This window comes from Rhinolophus hipposideros (genome assembly GCF_964194185.1).
Source record: "Rhinolophus hipposideros genome assembly, chromosome: 24".
In the NCBI taxonomy this organism is placed as follows: domain Eukaryota; kingdom Metazoa; phylum Chordata; class Mammalia; order Chiroptera; family Rhinolophidae; genus Rhinolophus; species Rhinolophus hipposideros.
This window is the reverse complement of record NC_138070.1, coordinates 12754313-12767932: the sequence shown is the minus strand read 5'-3', so window position 1 is coordinate 12767932 and position 13620 is coordinate 12754313. Positions and strand designations below refer to the sequence as shown.

The 13620-nt window shown below is 52.6% G+C and overlaps 1 protein-coding gene across 1 annotated transcript in view; it reads left to right on the top strand.

Annotated features, from left to right (window-relative positions):
• GCN1 (GCN1 activator of EIF2AK4) overlaps nt 1-13620 on the top strand; it is a 54017-nt gene that overhangs the window by 23371 nt on the left and 17026 nt on the right. The window contains exons 23-38 of the mRNA XM_081037608.1: nt 11-124; nt 209-407; nt 1238-1384; nt 1840-2021; nt 3218-3298; nt 4107-4250; nt 5186-5313; nt 5482-5671; nt 5880-5950; nt 6600-6765; nt 7118-7312; nt 8393-8639; nt 9018-9139; nt 9499-9613; nt 10297-10476; nt 12696-12916. Of these exons, the coding sequence (XP_080893734.1) occupies nt 11-124; nt 209-407; nt 1238-1384; nt 1840-2021; nt 3218-3298; nt 4107-4250; nt 5186-5313; nt 5482-5671; nt 5880-5950; nt 6600-6765; nt 7118-7312; nt 8393-8639; nt 9018-9139; nt 9499-9613; nt 10297-10476; nt 12696-12916 (2502 nt within the window). The remainder of the gene's footprint in view (nt 1-10; nt 125-208; nt 408-1237; nt 1385-1839; nt 2022-3217; nt 3299-4106; nt 4251-5185; nt 5314-5481; nt 5672-5879; nt 5951-6599; nt 6766-7117; nt 7313-8392; nt 8640-9017; nt 9140-9498; nt 9614-10296; nt 10477-12695; nt 12917-13620) is intronic.

The following is a 13620-nucleotide window of genomic DNA, read 5'->3' as shown; positions in this document are numbered from 1 at the left end:
TTGCCTTTAGGAAATAAAGAAGAAGAAAGGCATAAAGGAGGAGGTGCAGCTGACCAGCAAGCAGAAGGAGATGCTACAGGCCCAGCTGGATAAGGAGGCCCAGATCCGGAGGCGCCTGCAGGAGGTGAGTGCTGAGCGCCCCGGGCCCGTTCCTCGCTGCCCCAGAGCAGGACCCGCTGACCAGCCTCCTGGGTGACTCTGCTTGCAGATGGACAGTGAGCTGGAGGTGGCGCTAGGACTGCTGGAGACCCTCCTGGCCAAGAACCCGTCCGGCCTGACCCAGTACATCCCTGTTTTGGTCGATTCTTTTCTGCCCTTGCTGAAATCTCCCCTGGCCGCTCCCAGGATCAAGAACCCTTTCCTGTCCTTGGCTGCCTGTGTCATGCCCCCTCGGCTCAAGGCTTTGGGTTAGTCCTTGTTTGCTGGCTGTGAGCATGGCCCTGGGTGGGTTGGGAGATGGGTGAGGATGCCCCTGAACTCTGGTGGGGAGCCACTGGGTGACCTGGGCTTCTGATTTTTGTGGAAGCGGCCTTGGGAACCTCCAGCTGCATCTTCTTAGGAACGACAAGTGCCTCTGTCCCGTTTTACGTCTGTTATGCCTTCACTCAGACCCAGGTTTTAGATGCTAGACAGCGTGATCTTTCTGTGGCAGATTTAAAACTAAGAAGTCAGAAATTCAGTGGCAGTAGGGGTGGTTTGGTGCCATGGGGCCGGCAGTGCAGCCCAGAACTCCCAAGCAGCCATGTGACGAGAGGTCTCTGTGACCTTTAGCTGGCTGTTTGCTGTGGTGAAACAAAGACCAGGTAGGGTGGCTGGGAATTAAGCAGACTTCCTAGCTTAAAGGGAATGTTCCCATGGGTGAGGCTGGAATCTGGGAACTGTTCTGAGTGAAAATGAGTTCTGGAAAAATGAGTCTGGAAAACTGTTCTGAGCCAGTGCGTATGGAGCCTGCCAGAACTGTTACCTGGCTGGCTGGAAGGGGGGAAGACCATACGGCTAGAGCTTTGCTCTTGGCTGAATAACCCTTGGGTGTCTCATGCTTCCTCTGAGCACACTTTGAATTTCGTAGTGTCAGGAGGACAGCTCCCTGCCCGCGTCATGACAAGGAAATGAGAAATTAGGTTGAGGACCCTCTGGCAGAGCAGAATTGATGACGTTAAGTCAGGGTTGCGCTGTCCGGGGCGGATTCTTCCTGTCTGTGTGGATCGTCCCCTGCTCATCTCTCTCTCGGGCATAGGCACCTTGGTGAGCCATGTGACTCTGCGCCTGCTGAAGCCAGAGTGTGCCCTGGATAAGTCGTGGTGCCAGGAGGAGCTGTCGGTGGCCGTGAAGAGGGCGGTGACCCTGCTGCACAGCCACTCCATCAGCAGCAGGGTGGGCAAGGGTGAGCCAGGGAAGGACGGCAGGACGTGAGGTGGGGTGAATTGGTCCCGGGGATGCCGGAGCGTCCACCCCCTGGGGCTTCCTGAGGCTGTGGCCATGGGGAGTCTCCTCCCGCCCTGGCCTTGGTTTCCTCATCTGAAAAATGGGGGGGTTGGACCTGGTGGAGGACCTCTGAGTCCAGTCCTGGTGTCCCGTGAGTCAGTGCTGCCTGCATTGAGGGTTTACTTCTTGTCACTGGACTCTTCTTGTCTGTTTTAACTCTCGCATTCTGGAGCTGGGTGCTGTTGGGGTGGGAGCAGGATTTGCTTTAGAATTGGGCTATCTGCTCTCACCCTGTTTTCATCCCACGTGCTTCCGGGTGTCAGAAAGGGCCTCCAGCCTTCCTCTGAGGATGGACCCTGAGGCAGCCGCTCCCGGTGCCCTGCCCACACGATCGTGTCTGCTTCTTGCTCTCAGATGCTGCATCGCTGTCCGCCCCAGCCTTCTCCTTAGTCTTCCCATTTCTGAAGATGGTGCTGACTGAGAGGCCCCAGCACAGCGAGGAGGAGGAGGAGCTCATGGCCCAGATTCTCCAGATCCTGACTGTCCATGCCCAGCTGAGGGCCTCCCCCAGCAACCCGCCTGGGCGCGTGGATGAGGTCAGCAGGGGGTCTGGACTCCCCTTGGCTGGAGGGGGTCGGGAGGCAGGGCCCATCAGTGATGCTGGCGGGGCAGTGGAGAACGTGTTCATACCTACAGCAGCAGCTGTTAGTGCACCTGCCAGGTTCCAAGAAACGTACAGGTCCCTGTGTCTGAGAGCTTCTGACCTGAAGAAGAAGGATTTTGTATTCATTTATTGTGTTTGTTGTGTTTCTAATTCAACAGATAGTACTGACCACTCTCCCTTTGACTGGTTTATGCTTGTGAGATTGGACCTCATTCATTGAGGGGGGTCTTCTTTTTAATAGATTACATTCTAAAAATTAGCCAAAGGAGTGCATGCCTATTTTTTAAAAAATTCCAACAATACAGAGGCAGAAAGAAAGAAGTGCCACTTTCCAGAGGTAATGGTTGCTAACAGTTGGGTGTATACCCGTGTGGACCATTTTTTATGCACACGCAGAATACACCCCCCCACACACAGTAATGCAAAAATGGCTGGTCCTGTGTCTTTGACATGAATGTGTACTCTGGGTCTCCTCCCACGTCAGTGTGCGTGGATCTACTTTATTGACTTTACAGTTTGTGTGGGATTCTGCTGTGGGTGCACCGTGTTTTAGTTAACTCTTTACCTGGGATGGATATTTGAAGGCTGTTTCTAACTCCGCCCCATTCTGAACAGTGCTGTGGTGTGCCCCCGTGTACACATATGCCCCTTGCTCACCCGTGGGAGCGTTTCCATAGGACAGATTCTTGGCGTGCAATCGCTAGGTGATAAGGCATGTTCTGAGCTCCAACCTCACTAAGAGTTCCCTTTTCTCCAAAGTAAATGCAATCTCAGATGGTATTAAAAAAAAATCTTGCCAACGATGGGTGGAAGAATGGTGCCTCTTTTTATTTTGTGTTTCTTTATTTACTTGTAAAGTTAAGTATCCATATGTTTTTCATAGTTATTGTGTGAATTTCATGCAAGTTTCAGAATTAATTTATTTTGAGTCCCTTAGGATCACTGTTGACTGGGGTTGGCTCATGTAGGTTGAGATGTAAATCTGATGGGGTTTCTACAGTGGAGTTGGCTGCGGTGTGACCTAGAATGTTCCTCTGGGAGTGAGAGGATGCTGCTTCATGTGCAGCAGGGCTTGGCTCCAGCCCCTTCCCCAGAGCCTCACCTGACTTACCTGCTGTTCTGTCTTAGAATGGCCCGGAGCTGCTGCCTCGCGTGGCCATGCTGCGCCTTCTGACCTGGGTGATCGGGACGGGCTCCCCCCGCCTGCAGGTGATCTGCTTTTCTTTTTTTTCCCCCCCTCCTTCGGCCTTCCCTCCCCTTCACCCCCTCTGTACCCCCCTCCCCTGTTCAAACCTTTCTGTCTAGTTGTGTAGGACACAGCTCCCTGGCCCATGCTGGTGTTATGAGCCTTGCGCTCCCCAACTCCCCGGCTGAGGGAATCAATTGGTTGCCAGTCGTCGGTCAGCTGCTCACAGCAGCTCATGGCAGCTCTTGCCGGCCGCTCACACTGGCCACCGGCCACTGGCACACGGTAGCCTACGTCAGCACACAGCAGCCCACGGCAGCTCACGCCAACCTCCGGGTGCTCATGGCAGCCCAGCTCCAGGGAGAGCTGTTGTTCACAATCTGAGCTGTAGAGGGCGCAGCTCACTGGCCCATGTGGGAATTGAACCTGCAGTCTTCAGTGTTCGGAGCCCGACGCTCCAACCACCTGAGTCACTGGGCCGGCCCCGTGATCTGCTTTTCTGTTGGCTGTTGCTGTGACTCCGTTTGTGACCGCGACTACAGGTTCTGGTAGTTGGGTTTGAGTCCTAGTTTTCTGTCTCAGCCCTCATTTTTGGACTTGAGCAGAAGGGCTGCTTTTGAAAGCCAGCCTGACTGTTCTCAACTAGTGTTGCTCTGGTTCTTCCACTGGCCTTGACCTGGAGCTGGCGTCTCAGCTGTAGGTGGGCTATGGGTGGGTCTTCTCAGTTCAGATCCCTCTCTGGGCCCCTAACCCATCGCCTGGTCCCCTGCCTGACCCCACAGTAGTAAATAATTTGCTAAACTGAGCCCAGTGGGTTGATGTCCCCCTTAGGTTCTGGCTTCAGACACCCTGACCACCCTGTGTGCCAGCAGCAGTGGCAAGGATGGCTGTGCCTTCGCAGAGCAAGAGGAGGTGGATGTGCTGCTCTGTGCCTTGCAGTCCCCATGTGCCAGCGTGCGGGACACTGCGCTCCGGGTGCGTGCCTACTTCCTCACGGGGCCTCCACAGCGTCCCTGTGGCTCAGTGCCAGTGTTTGAGCTGCGTGAGGGGACATTGGAAAGAATGCCCCCCAGCCTGATGGGAGATGTCTCACTTTGGCACCAGGGTGTCCTGGAGGCGGAGAGAAGAGGTCACAGGGTGTGGGTTGGGGGGTCATTCTAGGAGTTGGGACAACTAAACAGTTGTTGCGCTATGTTGTTGTTTTTTTCTTCACCGGATTTCTAAACTGGAATGTGGATCTGGGAACTTTTATAGACGCTATAACTCATGGGATTACTTTATTTCTTCAGCGCACTACTTTGTATGTATTTTCTCTTGGTGCTTTTGGACCATAAAACTAAAGGATCCCTTTGGAGTTTCCCAAATGCTAGTCTGCAGCCTGCCCCTGTTGATCAGTGACAGTTTCCACTGGTCCTGAGGAAAATCTGGAAAACAATGGCAATGTCTTTTTCTTAAAGACAAAACAAAGCGAATGTTCTTTTTCTGAGGTTTTGTCTGCCCTGCATATTTAGAGTTAAATTTTTAAATGCTTACATAAAAAAAAAACACCGTACCACCACACACCTGTTTCACAAAAGAGAAGCTGTTTAGGGAGACAGAGCAGCTCGTGAGTTGAGTGGATTCACGGCTCTTCCCAGGCCAGTGCTGTCGAGCAGAACTTTCTACTGTGAAGGAAATACTTATATCTGTGTTGTCCAATGCGGCAGCCGCTAGCCAGCGTGTAGCTATTGAGCCCTTGAAGTGTTGCTGGTGTGGCTAAGGAATTATAGTTCATTTTAGTTGATTTAACTTTGAAGACCCACGTGCGGCTGGTGGCTGCATCTTGGCTAGCACAGCCCTGGGTGGAGGTTAGGCAGGTTGGGGCTCTTCTGAAAGGTCGTGCCTCCTAATCCAATTCTGTTCCCTCTCAGGGGCTGATGGAACTCCACATGGTATTGCCAGTGCCTGATACTGACGAGAAAAATGGCCTGAATCTTCTGCGGAGGCTCTGGGTGGTCAAGTTTGACCAGGAGGAGGAGATTCGGAAGCTGGCTGAGAGGTGAGAGATGTTGGAAGGTTGTTCTTTCCCATTCCGTCCTCTCTCTCCTCAGGACATAACTGGACCCAGTGTGCTGGGCCTGCTGCGAGAGCAGGGCTGGGTGCTCGGGTGTGGTAGGTGGGTGCTGTAGCTCCTTGTCTGAGCAGCCCCGCCTTGGGTCTGCTGCAGGCTCTGGGCGATGATGGGCCTAGATCTGCAGCCAGACCTCTGCTCCTTGCTCATCGACGACGTCATCTACCACGAGGCAGCAGTGAGGCAGGCCGGGGCTGAAGCCCTCTCCCACGCCGTGGCGCGGTACCAGCGGCAGGCGGCGGAGGTTATGGGCAGGCTCATGGAGATCTACCAGGAGAAGCTGTATGTGAGTAGCCCGCGTGGCCCAAGGTGGTCTGGGTGGCGTGAGGGTGCCCTGGACTCTGCTCAGCCTCCGACTTGCTCCAGGCAGGAGTCTTGGAGCTTGCCGTGGCTCAGGGTGCCTGGGACTGATCACAGCCTCACACCCGGGTCGCTGGCTTGCTGGGCTGGGCTGGGGAGAGCACTGCAGTGCATTTGTCAACCTTCTATTTCAGCGCCCGCCCCCAGTGCTGGATGCCTTGGGACGAGTTATCTCAGAATCTCCTCCAGATCAGTGGGAAGCCAGGTATAAGAGCTGTTGCAATCTTGTTCCACTCAGAGCTGCCTGAGAGGTAGCAGCTTGGCTGGGCTGGGTGCTGTGAGGAGGCAGCATAGATTAATGCGACAGTGGAAGGAAAAGACAAGACCTCCCTCTGAGTCCGGGAGACCAGAGTTCAAGTGCTGGCTCCTCCCAGGCTAGCTGTGTGGCCTTGGGCATGTTTCTCCTTTCCTCTGGGCCTGTATCCTCAGAGGTCCCTGGGGACCTTCTTACTGCTCTGTAGCCGAAAAGAACAGCAGCGCTTTGCCTTTGTAGGCTAGTGTCTGTCCATTTCCGAGTGCCTTCACATCTGGTTCCCCTCCCGCTCTCTCCTCCCACAACCTGCACTGGAGGTAGCGGGTAGGCATTGCACTCACACATGGGGAAGCAGGCGGAGCTGGTCCCCTGCCCAAAGTCACCCTGTAGGAGGGAAACTGGGCAGATGGCGGGTTTCTGTTTGGCAAGTGGGTTGTTCCAGAACATTGTGTAGACTGGTGGGTCATGGGCTATGCTCTGCCCCCCAGAGCATGTTGGCTGGTGGCAAGCTCCCCACTTGTGGCATACTGGGGTAGCTCCCACTAGCAGAGGGGGCCCCTGGCCAGCCCTTGCCCCCGATACACTCCCATTTCTTTCCCAGGTGTGGCTTGGCTTTGGCCCTGAACAAGCTCTCCCAGTGTTTGGACAGCTCTCAAGTGAAGCCACTCTTTCAGTTTTTTGTCCCTGATGCCCTCAATGACCGAAACCCCGATGTCCGGAAGTGCATGTTAGATGCAGCCCTCGCGACGCTCAACGCCCATGGGAAGGTAAAGATTGCAGTCAGCTGAGCGGCTGGGGAGAAGGTTCAACGCCCAAGGCAGGTGGGGCTGAGCAGTGGTGACACAGGGAGAAAAAGTGCTAGAAGTCTGGGCAGGGCACCAGTCCCCATGGAAAATTCATTTGTATTCTTTTGAGCTAGAAAGACCCCAAAAGGGTGTTACATGCTTATAAGTCTGGTGTAGTCCTGCCAGAAAACTGGGAAACCCTCTGGGATTGTTGGGGCTTGTCAGGATGGCTGTCCCAGAGCAGACTTGGGCTTGGTCCTTGGGCGTGCGCCATCGTCCCCCAGACACAGCCTGTAGGGTTGACGTGAGGCTCTGAGTGTACTTAACTTTCCAGGAGAACGTCAACTCGCTGCTGCCGGTGTTCGAGGAGTTCCTGAAGGATGCGCCCAACGACGCCAGCTACGACGCCGTGCGGCAGAGCGTGGTGGTCCTGATGGGCTCTCTGGCCAAGCACCTGGACAAGAGCGACCCCAAAGTGAAGCCCATTGTTGCCAAGCTCATCGCTGCCCTCTCCACCCCCTCCCAGCAGGTACCTGGGGTGGGCAGTGGGATCCTAGGGACAGAGTTGAGTATCAGGGTCCCGAAGGCCCAGGTCTTTGCCAGGAGTAGTCCCCTCTCGTGGAGGATGGCCTGGTTTGTAGTCAAGAATACCCCTGAACAGGGAGTTCTTTGGTCACATTGTTCTAGTAGACGTGGATAGTTTTGTTTTCTATTCGTTCACTGACAGTCTTTTTTGCACGTATAGATTGGTACAAAAGTAACTGCGGTTTAAAAGGTTAAAAATAATTGCAAAAACTGTAATTTTTTCACCAACCCGATAGTATAAACCTGGCACTGGTGATACAAAGCTTAAAAAACAAAAACAAAAAACAAAAAAACTGGCTGCCTCGTGTCAGCTTTTTTTCTCACCTTCTCTATGTGTTTGTTGTGTTTGTTTCATGTTTCAGGGGCCTTTTAATGCAGCCTCCAAGCCACAGTGCAAGGATTTCATTTCTTTTTTGAAACACACATTTACATAGGTTTTCTGCGACTTGCATTTTGGACTACCCAGAGTGTCCTCATGAAATGCAGGTCCACAAAACTGTGGTGAAATTGTCAGAACACCCCGCCTATAAAGGGTCCTGCCCATTCCCCTGGCAGCGTGATGCTTCCCTGCTCGCGAGTCGGGCTCAGTGAGCTGTGGCTGGAAGGCGAGATTGCCAGTGTCTTTTGGTACCACAGAGTTTGGACCTGACCCTGTAAGGCCAGAGATGTGGGTCGCTTTTGTGGAGGCACAGTTACATGCTTTTTTCTGGCTCTTTCTCTGTGAGTGGGTTTAGTTTTCCTGGCGTTCCCCCCGCCCCAGGCCTAGGTTCTCCCTGTAGACCAGAAATAGCACCAGAATGGTTGATGCTCACGTCACCACCAGATGCGGTGTGCAGGCTGATGGGGTCCATGTCGTACATGAGTGTGTAACACCGTCTGCTTCTCTGATGCCCTGTGTCCTCAGAGTGGCTGAGATGGGGTGTGGGGAAATCGTGTGGTGAGGGGCTGCATAGGACTGTGTCCCCCCCCCCCGAGGAAGGCTGTGGGTCCTGGTGGGTCCTGACGAGGTGGGCCCATCCCATAGGTCCAGGAGTCCGTGGCCGGCTGCCTGCCGCCCCTCGTGCCAGCCATCAAGGAAGACGCAGGCGGAATGATCCAGAAGCTAATGCAGCAGCTGCTGGAGTCGGACAAGTACGCGGAGCGTAAAGGGGCCGCATACGGGCTGGCCGGCCTGGTGAAGGGTCTGGGCATCCTGTCCCTGAAGCAGCAGGAAATGATGGCAGCGCTGACTGATGCCATCCAGGATAAGAAGAACTTCCGCCGGCGAGAGGGTGAGTGAGCTCAGGGCTGCCCCGCTGCCAGAGGGAGGAGTCTGGCCTTCCCATGCCCTCTGGAGGTCTGGTGTATGTGTGTGCGCTGCAAGGGGCAGCGGGGTGGGTCCCATTCCATCTGGTCCTTGCTGATGTGGCCTGGGCTTTGTAACTCAGCGGTACCCCCGGCTGAGAGAGATGTCGTCTTTCCGGCCGTTAGTGCCAAGAAGCTATGGACGTTCCCCTCTGCCCGCCCTCCTCCTGCTCTGGGGGAGGCAGAGGGTGTTGCTCCATCACGGAGCAGCCACTCAGTCCCGCAGCCCAGAGTGTTTCCAGAGGGCGAGGAGGTGGCAGGGAGGTTGTCCTGTGCTGCTCCAGCTGGCCCGCCTTCTCCCCCAGGAGCCCTCTTTGCCTTCGAGATGCTCTGTACCATGCTGGGGAAGCTCTTCGAGCCGTACGTGGTTCACGTGCTGCCCCATCTGCTGCTGTGCTTTGGGGACGGGAACCAGTATGTACGTGAGGTAAGTCCCGAGGCTGCATGTGCCAGCTGTTGGCAGCTGCTGACAGTGGGGGCTGGCTGCTGGCGTGAGACTGGCGGGCAGTCGGAGGTGGTACAAGGCTCCTCCTGTCAGAAGCCCTTCTGCCTGCACACTGGGTCCCGGTTCCTGGTGTGGACTCCCCGGGTTCCCAGTAGAGTATTGAGGCTTTATGAGATGGAAGCCTTCTCTACTCCTCAGCTATGTCTGCAGGCCCAGGAGCAGGGTCTGGCACAGTGGACCCCCCATAAGTGTTGGTCACTGGGGGAACACTTGGTCTAGCGTCAGGCCTTGACCCTTGCTTGGGCGAGGTGACCCCTGAATGTCTTTTCTCCTCCATTGAGGCTGCAGATGATTGTGCCAAGGCTGTGATGAGCAACCTGAGTGCTCACGGGGTGAAGTTGGTTCTCCCCTCCTTATTGGCTGCCCTGGAGGAGGAGTCCTGGAGGACGAAAGCTGGTAAGGCCACTGCTTTCCAGAGCCATCTGTCTCAACTTCCTGTTTTGAAAACTGCCCTTTCGGGGTTCCAGATAGCGACAGCTCTTGTCCTGTGTGTGTGCCCCCAGCCCAGGGATAAAGTCAAGACTCTCTGACATTGAGCCACCCATCCTTCCATAGTTTGCGTGAGTACATGCAAAGCACAGGCCTGTGACAGAGGCCGCAGCCCTAAATCAGGAAGTCCTAGAGCTTTAAAGCTAGTCTGTGGCTGCTTCAATGAGTTTCAAGCTTTTTCTCCCATTAAACCCCTTTTTAAGAACATAGTCTTATCTGGAATCCTAATACACGAAAGATACAGGCAGAGCTGCTCAGGTTTGGGGAGGGTCAAGGTCTGGGGCCCTCCCACGTGGCTTCCCCTTCAGGGAAGTCCTTCAGGCTTCCCTACAGTTTGAAAAATGACAGATCGAAGTCAGTTTACCCATTTGTGGCTGAGGAGACCGAGGCCAGAGAAATTCAGTGACTTGGCCTTGGATCACCGGCAGGACTAAGCCAGGTGTCCCCCTGTTCTCTGCTCTCCTCCTGGGGGTGGCTTGTGCCCAGCCTGCATTGGAGCCAGCTGGTTGTCCTTTGCCTGGGCAGTGAGCCCAGGTGATTCTTAGCCTGTGCTCAGGGATTGCATGCTGAGCATATGTCTGCCGTTGCAGGGTCGGTGGAGTTGTTGGGGGCGATGGCATACTGTGCCCCTAAGCAGCTGTCGTCCTGCCTGCCCAACATCGTACCCAAGCTCACGGAGGTGCTGACCGACTCGCACGTCAAGGTGCAGAAGGCTGGACAGCAGGCGCTCAGGCAGATTGGCTCCGTCATCAGGAACCCGGAGATCCTGGGTATGGCTCTCCCATGGGGGGCACTGGCCCCGGCTCCTCCTGTCCCTGGGCACTCAGGGAACATGCACCCATTCAGCAAAAGGTTGTGCCCTCTGGTGACAGATGTGCTCACAGTGAAATAACTGCTAAAGTCTGGGAAGCCCTTTTCCTAGAACAGTAAGTAGAAAGTAGTTTGGAAGTGGTCTGTTTTCCTGCTGGTCTGGAGCAGCCATCACTGACTGCACAGGTAGGGAAACTGAGTCATCAGCTCAGAAGCACCTGGACTCAGAGAGCCCTGTGCACTCAGCTGAGCCCTGAGGTCAACAGAATCAAATGACAAGGTCTGGACCACATCAGCGTCATCTGAAGTGTTAGGTTCTTTGGGAACTTTCTAATCTATCTCATTGCAGGAGATGTGGGATAGAGGGGAAGGTTGGGGACAGGCTGTTCCCTTAACTGTTCTATAGCATGATCCTTTCTTGAGGTTGATTTCTACAAACAGAACCCTCAGCCACCTTGACTGGCTCGTCCTTTATTATATTTTAAGCTTCAGTGTGGAGCGTAGGTGTCCATTCAGGGTACTTCAGCTAGGTATTACCAGAGTGTGTTTTCATTCAGAAAATGATGGGATTTTTTGTTTGTTTTTATTTTTTTAAGGGATGACTAGGTCTACTTGGATTTTGTTGTTGTTTGTTATGATGTCCAACAGCTCTGGGAATTTCTATGGCCCAGAACAGTCTCATCTCTATCAAATGAGTAGAAATGCCTTCATTCTGAGAATCCAGCCTGGGTCTTTTTTTCAATTGAGATATAATTTGCATAACATAAAAATTCACTTTTTACTAAGTATTACCTTGTGTACACCTGAAACTAATAAAAAAAATCATTTTTTAAACGTGCAATTCAGTGGCTTTTAGTATATTCACAAAATTGTGCAAGCATCACCATTGTCTAGTTCCAGAGCATTTTCAACGCCCCAAAAGGAAATCCCATACCCATTAGCATTCGTTGTTCATATCCTCCCCTGTCCCCAGCCCCTGACAAACACTAATCTGTTTTCTGTCTCTATGGATTTGCCTACTCTGGACATTTCATGTGAGTCATATAATACATGGCCTTTTGTGTAAGGCTTCCTGCACTTGAACCATGTCTTCAAGGTTCATCCACACTGTGGATGTATCTGTACCTCATTCCTTTTTACGGCCCAATAATAATCCATTGTGTGTATAGACCACATTTTATTTATTCATCTGTTGGTGGACATTTGGGTTGTTTCCACCTTAGGGCTGTAAAGAGTAGTGCGAACATTTGTGTATAAGTTTTTTTTTTTTTGTAGACATCTTTTCGATTCTCTTGGTTAGTTAGGAATGGGATTGTCGGGTCACATGGTAACTGTTTTAACTTTTTGAGTAACTGCAGCTGGACCATTTGACATTTCCAGCAGCGATGTGTGAGAATTCTAGTTGCCAACAGTAATCGTCTGCAAAATCAACACTTGGGTGACAGCCAGCAGAGTGGGTGCAAAGTGGCATTTCATTGTGGTTTTGATTTGCATTTCCCTAATGACTAGTGATGTTGAACATCTTGTGTTTATTGGCCGTTTGCATATCTTCTTTGGAGAATTGTCTGTGCAAATCCTCTGCCCATTTTTCAATTGGGTCATTTGTTTTTTGTTTTGTTTCTTGTAATTGTTGACCACCAGCTTGGGGTTTTATAGTGGCTGAATTCCCTGGTCTTGTGGGAAAGATAAACCAGGTATTCCTCTTGGAATTCCTTCTGCCAGGCTGGTGGTGCTGAACTTGAGAGCTCTTTTTACCTGGGCCCAGCTGCTCTGAGCACGGTTTGCTTCACTCCCACTACTGTTTCAGGGGCCTTTGGTGTCTCGGACGTCATTCGCAAAACTACTTTGGGTTGCTGCTTCCTAAATAAGATCCATGGCGCCCAAGCAGCTCTCCTGTGGAGGTCCAGCACTGTGACTGCAGCTTAGTGCCCCTTGAAGCCAGTCCCTGGGTGCCACGCCAGAGCACAGCTCTGCAGTGCAAATGGGTGCCATCTCCACACTGCTTCTTCTGGCTGACACAAGGATGGCCTTTCTCAAACAGGCTGGCTTCCAGAGATATGGGGCTCCAGGGAGGGGTGGGCCCGGGCTCCTTTCTCTTCTGATCCCTCTAGTTCTGGGGACCCAGTGGCTTTGCCACACCATAGACTTTTCTCAACCAGCCTCTGTTTTTGACATGCAGCCATTGCCCCTGTCCTGCTGGACGCCCTGACAGACCCCTCCAGAAAGACCCAGAAGTGTTTGCAGACCCTGCTGGACACCAAGTTTGTCCACTTCATTGATGCCCCGTCCCTGGCCCTCGTCATGCCCATTGTCCAGAGAGCCTTCCAGGACCGGTCCACGGACACGCGGAAGATGGCCGCCCAGATTATTGGCAACATGTACTCCCTCACAGACCAGAAGGTAGCAGCCCAGCAGATGCTGGTGTATAAGAGTCCCTGCCCAATAGACGGGGGAGGGTTGCAGGCATTGGGTCCCTGATCATTTGGGGGTGTAGGGTGGAAATCTGGGCTCTCTGGGCATCTTGCAGAACACAATGTTCAAGTCCTCATTAGCTCAGCCCCCAGGTGAGGCCCATCCCAGTCGGCCCGTTGCAGACTGAGGTGGAGGAAAGGTCCAGCCTCACTTTTGACCTCTGAGGAGTGTGGGGAAAGTGGCTGCTGCTTTGACTGTTTGCAGTGTTTTCTTATTTCAAGCAGGTGCTTCTGTGAGCCTCTCAGGAACTTAGGGGAGATTGACTTTGTTTATTTGTTTCCTTGCTCCCAAGGGCTTACATGTGTGATCTCACTATCTATATACCTCAGTTCTGCTTGGCTTACGGAGCTGGCACAAGAGAGAAAGTGGGGAAGTTACAGCAATCTTAGAAAATTTGAGAAATTGAAAACTTGGAAAAACGACAAATTTTATCCATAGTCCTTCAACATCAAAAAAATTACTGTTAATGTTTTTTATTACATTTAAAAAATTATATTCCTGATAATTATAAACTTATTTCCAAGTTACTCATAAAATGGATTTTTAATAATTGTATAATGTTCTAGTAAGTTTACATACTACAACTTACATAATTCTATCGTTGGTCATATAGTATCCAAGGTTTTTTTTTT